The following is an 8444-nucleotide window of genomic DNA, read 5'->3' as shown; positions in this document are numbered from 1 at the left end:
TTAAGAAGAACAGAGACACTTTCATTTGATATGAAAAAGATAAGGAAGAAACCTCAACGTTCTGTCGTTATGTTTACACATTTTCTTTTATTTTCTATTATAAATATCTACAAAGTGAACAACTGCCTTGTCTCTTACAGTCCTTGAGTAGGAAACACAAAAGTTTAATGGTCACGTTTCATCAAGGACAGAAATTCATAGGCCTGTTTGATTCCATCCAAAATTTTATATGAAACTAAATGAGTTTTGGGGTTCTCTCCAGGACTTTACAAGGCCTTGTAGTACAAGTATAAAGTGTTTTCCAATTTCTTTCTAAACCTGATGTAGAGTTAGTGGAAATGTGGAAACGTTAGGACAAAATAAATGATAAATGAATAGATGGATGTCTTTTAGGATGAAAGTCCCTCATCTAGTTGAAGCTTGCAAGGAGAAAAGAGGCCATACGAAGTAACTTAGAGAGAGAGAGAGGAGAGAGAGAGAGAGGAGAGAGAGAGAGAGAGAGTGAGAGAGAGAGAGAGAGAGAGAGAGAATTTTTGCCAGTACCATTAACACTAATAAATTGAGGAATTGGATTCCAATATAATTGGAACACTAATAAAGACCGATTCATTACAGTTAACGAGGAAATAACCGTTTATAACAAGATCCCTTTGAGTATAAGCTTTTTGAAATAATGAAAGGATATTTTTATTTTGAAATATCATAATCTCTTTGTGTTTAATTTTATTTCATAAGTTCGTTATGGATGAAGCTATCTTCATTTATGGAACTCATGATACGTAGGTTGCCAGTTGTTGTTTGATTTTAATAAATATATTGTTATTTGTCTTGTCTAAGATGTAATGTAAAGGAAAGGAATCGATTTTATTTCTTTCATCTGTTTGTACAACATATTTGATACTGTAATTTAAATACTAAGGGGGGGGGGGGGGAGAGGAGAAACATACAGTACGACATGTTTTCATTATTTTTAGGCATTGGAGGAAATGACGATTGTATAATTAAATATTATGGTGTATTGTAGAAGGAATGATAATGTAAAAAGTGTTCATTTTGTTGAGATATTTCGTAATGCCTAGTCCATTTCGTCGGTACAACAACTGTCATTCATCTTTACGGGAAATGATATCATGTTTTAATTCGAAGAACTTCTAACGATGGCAGAAGTGACAGTCCTTGTTTGTACATTTGTACACAAGGTCTGTATATTATTCTCTACACCTTGTTTGTACACTTGTTTGAACACTTAGGATTAAACGAAAACACTTAGGATTAAACAAAACGGAAGATATTGACGTGATGGAAGGCCAGGTAATGGGAAAAAGGAGAAGAGGGTGACAAGGCTGAATTTAGCCTGTGGAAGGCCTGGGACACAAAATTTGTTGTATTAAACCTTTCTTTACCAACATGGGCAGTGGCAAATCTCAATCACCTGAGGGTAAAAAAGTAAATAGATAAACATACGTTTGTGTATTGTTCATATTTGCTTGATAGGAAACTATAATGAAAACAAAGTAGAGCAATCAATAGGAAACAGAGAGCAACATTTGGATACTTATATACATATTTAAGAAATCTTAAAAATATGCACATTTTATATAATTTGAGAGAGAGAGAGAGAGAGAGAGAGAGAGAGAGAGGAGAGAGAGAGAGAGAGAGAGAGGAGAGAGAGAGAGAGAGAGATATTGCGTTGTAATCTCTCATGAGCCATTTAAAGTTTCATTGTACCTACTCAAAAGTCAAAATCTCATAATAATTTTCTTCGTTTTTCTTTTCACCATTTTAAGTAACTTCTTTCTTAGTTTAATATCAGCAAAATTTATGACCAAATTTTCAGCACTGATGGACCGTAACAAGGCATGTCATGTGGAGAGAATTGTATGGTTGACAAGTCTTGCCTGACTCATCATTGAGCTAAAATAATTTTTAGTTAATTTTAATTTAGAGAATGATCTCTCACCACACTAGTTAGAAATCCCAATTAAAAAGTAAATCCTAAATATTCTACCTTTGGAATAAGTATCTATGATACATTTCTTTCTATTAATAAGATATTTATGGCAGTTTCAGTAACCATGGTGTCAATCATAACTTTTTTAATCATAACAGCTGTCACAAGGGGAAAGCAAACCTCTTATCAACTTCACTATTTGTTGAGATGTGGTTTTGAAGTTCACTGACCAACAAATAAAAAAATGCAGACAAATCCATTCACATGGAAATTCTCTCTTGGTTGATGGCTTCAGGAGTTGTCCCATAATCCAAGTAATCTAAACGCACACATGGTTTTCTAATTCTTACTTTTTCAGCCGGACTGTTCTATTCCTTCATCATGAATAACTTCACATTTATCCCTTTGTGATTCTACAAACACGGAGAGAGATTTTATGAGGATTACAGCAGTGTTGAGGTCAGTTACTTTTGACTGCAAAAATTTGCCAGTCTGATTGAATCGCTCAATGACTGTGTTTTAGTAACTAACATAAAAATCTGTGTCACTCTTACCCATTGTATCCGACAATATAAATATATGCACTATTTTGGATCGCCTTCTTCAAAATGATCATATGCAATTCTATACAATATATCAAGAATTTCACTGGAGCCTTTGATGAGGTCCAGCATAACATGTAGACTAGTCCAATCTGTTTTACTTAATCATTTTGATATCTGCAGTCCCCCTATTTCAAAGAATACTCTAATTTAGTGAAACGTTTTGTGGATCCATAAAAGAAGTCATGATATTTCAGCAAATGAAAAAAAAATCACAAGTGACCTACATGATCCAACAGCAGATTGCCACCAAATTGAGGGAGTGAGCAAAACATGGAACAAATATGGCTAAAAGATTCTCCTTAATAACCAGAGCGTGCCTTCAGCTATATTGTACCTCATGTGTTTCAAACTTGCTCATACAGTGCAATGCTATTGCATTTTATATCTTGTTCTCACCTACACTGATAGTAGAGCAACCTGTTTAAGCAGGTTATCTCATGTTTTCGCTTGATTTTTTTGTGGCATTCCTGCTCGCAAGCGATGATATATAAGCTTGTTATCTGTTGAATAAAGGTTACTTACATTCACATCACCTGTCTTTAAACGCCTAACAGTTACGTTTGTCACACTGGTAACCATCAGAGTGACTACTCCACACTGCTTTTTTTGCCCACCTTTTGCTCCACCCTTGTTACACTGTCAGCCACTTAACCTGAGTCTGACACACACCGACTCAATAAAACTGCCACCCTTCGCCAGCGGAGAAGTGTTTGCCTGGTTCCAGCACACCAAAGTTCATATTTGCATTAAGGACGTGACTCGCTCAAGCAGCAAAGCAGAAATCTCCGATTGGCTTTGCGACCTCCTTCAAGACCTCCACCAGTCCCTCTACTCCTGATGAAGAGGACAACCATTCAACACCGTGCGAAGGTGATGTGAATGTGGTAGGATAGAGACACCCACTCAGGAATATGATGGAATAGCGACAAAGCTGTTTACCACACACACATGCCACCCCTCACTCACGTCCTAACCAACAACCTCTACCACCACTTAATGGCACCCTTTAGCCACAGCTATTTTACTACCACTACAAATTCGGGGCTGGTGGAAAGAAATGTGTGGATTGTTGTCAGTGGCCAAAAAACTTGTAAGTACCCTCCTTTGTCACTAGTCTTTTATTTCTACATGATGCAGGTACTAATGTCACTCTCCAAGACACGACAGTCTTTCTAGGCCTGCTGACATCTGCCTGTTGGCTGCCAATTGATCTGAGATCCCCACTCACATCTACGAGAGACTCGCATATTCGTTTTGAGAGCCCCAAATACTATTGGAGGATTCTAGTTGCCGACATAACTTTGCCATTAATCAGCGCAGGTTTCATAGCCCACTCCCAGCCTCTGGTTGATGTAGCACATCAACGTTTAATTAACACACTCATATTTGTAGACATCTCTTCAATCTGACTTTTGTGGGTATTACAGAAGTCTAAACATGCAGACAGAACAGGATCTTTACCGCCTCCCCAACATTGTTGACAGAGCTGGACCACTACCCCTTCCCAACAATGCCGATACTACCTCCTACTTGTCCAAAGTGAAGGGGTTTTCCACTCTCGACCTCCTGAAGGGGGTATTATTAGGTTCCAATGAACCCAGATGACATCCCCAAGACTGCTATCAGAACTCCCTTCAGGACATACAAGTTCAATTACTCATGATACGATCTTTGTAATGCTGGAGCCACTTTTTAACGCCTCACAGATAGCATCATTGGGGACCTCTCCTTCTGCGTACCCTTCTGTTTATGTTATATGAATGACATACTAGTGTTCTCTTCCTCCAAAGAAGAGCATCACCATCATCTACTCATCGTTCTCTACCCTGTACAGCAGAGCGTTCTTGAAGTCTAGTACAAGTGTACCTTTGGTGCCAAGGAAGTATCATTCTTACGGCACTTCATCACTCCTGAAGGAGTCCACTGCTGCCCTTAGAAGGTAACAGCTGTTCAGAAATTACCCTGTCCCTCGACTGTTAAAGTACTGATAAACTAGTATCACTTGTTCTTGCAAGCCATTTCTGCCATTCTTGAACCCTGCTACGGTAAGCTAAAAGACCTCAAGGTAGATACGCTTATGGAAGAGGCCTTCTGCAATTCAAAGAATGCCCTATCAACTGCTGCTGCTCTCACTTTTCCTCCCGCCAGATGCTGAAGCCTTGATGAGGATGGGGTGCCTAGGGATCAGCAGCTGGGCTCCAATGTTTGGTGGGAATAGATTCTCCACTGGTCCTTGGTGCCAAGCTGTTGATCCAACTAATTTAGTCAGCACTTTCTCTTTCCCTTTTTTTTTTTTTTTTTTTTCATTTTTTCTCCCATCTCCAACTCTTGGGCATGAACTTGTTGGTGATTTTGGCTTATGTTTGACTATGGTTTGGCTGCCTCTTTGGATTTGGTGCTGGTGGGATGGACGGCAGGCCATCTCAAAAGAACTCAAGTACCCAACGTGCCCGAGTGAGGGGTAAGTTTTTTGTCAAACCTTTCCCTTAATGCTAGGTCTGACGTTGACGGACGTCATGATGCCTCAAGTGCTGATGGCGGTGTGTATATCTGGATATTGCCCCTAGGGCGGCCCTAATTTGAGGGATGACCCCGTCCTCTAAATGTGGCTCTTTGGTGGGTGGGGGGAATATCCAGATGAAATGAGTCATCTCGTCATTATGGCGACCCCACCAAAATCCGTTGACAACCAATCCGCTTCCTCTCCAATTTCGGCTATAAGTAATTCTAAGAGCTCCATTGTTACTATGGAACCATATGAGGAACTTATGAAAACAGTAATCCTGTTAGTTAAGCCAGTGCCTTTGGACTGGAGTTTTTATGATATTCACAAGAAGTCTTCAAAATTTGGATTAATTAAAGAAATCAGGAATAGATATTGGCAATGATAATATATTATTTGAAAACTGGATTATCTTTGATAAAGAGACAGAAGCCCATAGAACATACAAGGAATTCAATTCAGCTACTGTGAATGTTAAGCTTTCAAGGGCAGAAGAGGTAGCTAGGTATCTAGATGTATATAGATCCTAAAATAACTAAAATATATAGATCAGCGAATCCAGCTAAGGGGTTAATTATTACCACACAAAGGGAGAGAGGAAACCTCTTCAAGGTGAAGAGGTTAGTAAACTAAAAAATTGGTAATGTAAACAGGCCAGAGATATTTCGTTTTGGACAGAACAGTTTTCTGGTGAATACCAAAACAGACGGACAAGCAGTAATGCTTCTCAATCTTACGCTTGATCCTCATGGAATAATAAAACAAATAAGACCTCACTACAATTTCAGCTATGCAAAAGGGGTTATCTTTAATAAAGATATATATGAGCTGGATGAGAGCGAGATTTTGAAAATGTGTCCAGATGTGATTTGGAACGTATTTAAAGTGCCCCATTCATCAATGAATATTTAAAATTTTGTGAATTCTTATTTGCCTCCGGACATTGTTTTTGACAGTGAAATTGTTATAGTTCGTCCATATAGACAGAGAGTGCTTCAGTATTTTGATTGTTTTGGTTTCCGGCACTCCTCCCGTATTTGCGCTGGAAATAAGATTTTGGGGATCTTGTGCCCAACCTGAGTATGGGGAGTATTCAACACTTGCAGTGTGTGTTAACTGAAGGGGTAACCATCAGGCCTGTGATAAAGAATGCCCGGATTGCTGAAATCTATTAATGAACACATCAGTGTCGGACATGCAAAGAAGCTATTAGTGAAAAAATCTTATACAGATGCAGTGAGGAGTTCTAGGGACTTCTCTAGTCGGGCTCCTCGGCCCCCCCCCCCCTTATTGTGGCTCCTTTTGGCCTCCCCTTGGTGGGGCTCCACCGGCATCATCTGGTAGGACTCCTTTGGGCCCCCCTTTGTGGGGCTCCATCCCTGCCCTCTGGTGGGACTGCTCTTGACCCCTCTAGTAGTGCTGCTCTTGCCCCCTCTGGTAGGGCTGCTCTCGCCCCCTCTGGTGGGGCTCCTCCTGCCCCTCTGGTGGGGCTTCTCCTGCTCCCTCTGGTGGGGCTTCTTCTGCCCCCTCTGGTGGGGTTTCTTCTGCTCCCTCTTGTGGGGTTTCTTTTGCCCCCTCCGGTGGGGCTCACAAATCGTCAAGGATGGTGGCTCCTCAATATCCGGATCTCAGTATTGATAATGTTTCTTTAAATTTGTATGACTCTTCTAAAATTTTAGGTGTGATTCTCGACAGCAAAATTACTTTTGAGAAACACATCAAGTCTATGTCTTCTTCAATTGCACAAGAAATTGGCTTATTGAGAAAGTCTTTATAAATTTTCGGTGATCAATCTATTCTGAAGTGTTTTAATTCTTTCATTCTACCTTGTTTTGAGTATTGTTCTCCTGTCTGGTGTTCAACTGCTTTATTCTCATCTTAATTTGTTGGACAGAAACTTACGGTCTATTAAATTTCTTATTCCTGATCTAGATATTAATCTTTGGCACTGTCGTTCAATTAGTTCATTATGCATGTTGCATAAGACTTTTCATAACTCTGACCATACTTTACATTCAGATCTCCCTGGACAATTTTATCCTGTTCTTAATACAAGGCAGGCAGTTAATTTTAATAGCCAGGCCTTCTCCATCATGAGGCTCAATACTACACAGTATTCTAGAACTTTTATTCCAGCTGTTACCAAGTTGTGGAATGATCTTGCTAATCGTGTAGTTGAATCAGAACTTCAAAAGTTCAAAGTTGGAGCAAATGTATTTATGTTGACCAGGCTGACATGAATCTTTTTATAGTTTATATATGACATATCTGTTTTTGACGTTGTTAATAGTTTATATAGGACATATCTGTTTTGATGCTGTTACTGTTTTTAGAATGATATATTGTTAATTAATCTCATCATTTATTTATTTCCTTATTTCCTTTCCTCACTGGGCTATTTTCCCCTGATGGAGCCCTCGGGCTTATAGCATCTTGCTTTTCCAGCTAGGGTTTTAGCTTGGCTAGTAACAACAATAATAATAATAATAATAATAATAATAATAATAATAATAATAATAATAATAATAATAATAATAATAATAATAGTGAGGCTCTCCTAGCCCCTACATCTGTGACTGGATCGATTAAAGATCTTGATGAGTTCTTAATGCCAGATATTGAGAACTCTGCATACCAAATTATACCGTTACCTGTCTTAACAGTTCATGGATCCAATGACGGTGAGGAAAGGGAGGTACAATCTGTTAGACAAAAGAGGCCCCTTCCTCCCCCTTCACCTTCACGTTCTCATGATTAGGATAAAAGTGCTAAAAATAAAACTGAAAGGGCAACTGAAGGCCCAGCATAAAAAAAAATCGTTTGCTCTATCTAGATCAATAAGTAATGAAAGTGGGGCTTGTAAGCCATCTCTCTCTAGGTTTCAGATTCCCAAGTTAGAAAAAAAAAAAAAAAAAAAACTGTTTATAAAATCCAAATAATGTCTCTCATCCAATGGAACATCCGTGGATTTAATTCAAATAGAGAGCAAGTTCGGGTTCTGTTTAAAGAACATAATACATTTGCAATCTGTATACAGGAGACTAAATTTGGAGATCTTGCTCCGAGTTTAGGTTATAATTTTTCATTTTATAGGTCTCCACCCCTAATAGGTGCTCGTGCTCAGGGAGGCACACGCATAATAATTCACAAGTCTCTTAATCACACAGTTGTTCACCTGAATTCTGTGTTGCAGACTTTTGCAGCTCAAATCTTTACTGACAAATGGATCACTATTTGTTCACTTTACTTTGATCCAACATTAGAAAATAGACATCAGGATGCACATGGTAATCCTCGTCAGCTAGAATTAAATGACTTGCAGTTCTTAATAAACCAACTTCCTCAACCCTTCATATTGATGGTGAACTTTAATGCCAAACACACC

At 38.9% G+C, this 8444-nt stretch overlaps 1 protein-coding gene across 1 annotated transcript; it reads left to right on the top strand.

Annotated features, from left to right (window-relative positions):
- Positions 1 to 5216: 5216 nt before the first annotated feature.
- On the top strand, positions 5217 to 7817 carry LOC137651707 (uncharacterized). The gene is made up of 3 exons (XM_068384927.1): positions 5217 to 5333; positions 6501 to 6690; positions 7723 to 7817. Exons 1-3 carry the CDS (start codon positions 5217 to 5219, stop codon positions 7815 to 7817), a joined length of 402 nt encoding a protein of 133 aa, XP_068241028.1.
- Positions 7818 to 8444: the final 627 nt, after the last annotated feature.

The sequence above is a fragment of the Palaemon carinicauda genome, chromosome 13 (assembly GCF_036898095.1).
Source record: "Palaemon carinicauda isolate YSFRI2023 chromosome 13, ASM3689809v2, whole genome shotgun sequence".
Lineage (NCBI taxonomy): Eukaryota > Metazoa > Arthropoda > Malacostraca > Decapoda > Palaemonidae > Palaemon > Palaemon carinicauda.
The sequence above is the reverse complement of the archived record's forward strand: the minus strand, read 5'-3'. Positions and strand labels throughout refer to the sequence as shown.

Coding starts and splice junctions, on each gene's coding strand:
- LOC137651707 (XM_068384927.1), top strand. CDS start 5,217: ATGGCGACCCCACCAAAATCCGTTGACAACCAATCCGCTTCCTCTCCA. Junction 5,334..6,500: donor ATGAGGAACTTATGAAAACA/GTAATCCTGTTA, acceptor CCCCTCTGGTAG/GGCTGCTCTCGCCCCCTCTG. Junction 6,691..7,722: donor TCCTCAATATCCGGATCTCA/GTATTGATAATG, acceptor CTGTCTTAACAG/TTCATGGATCCAATGACGGT.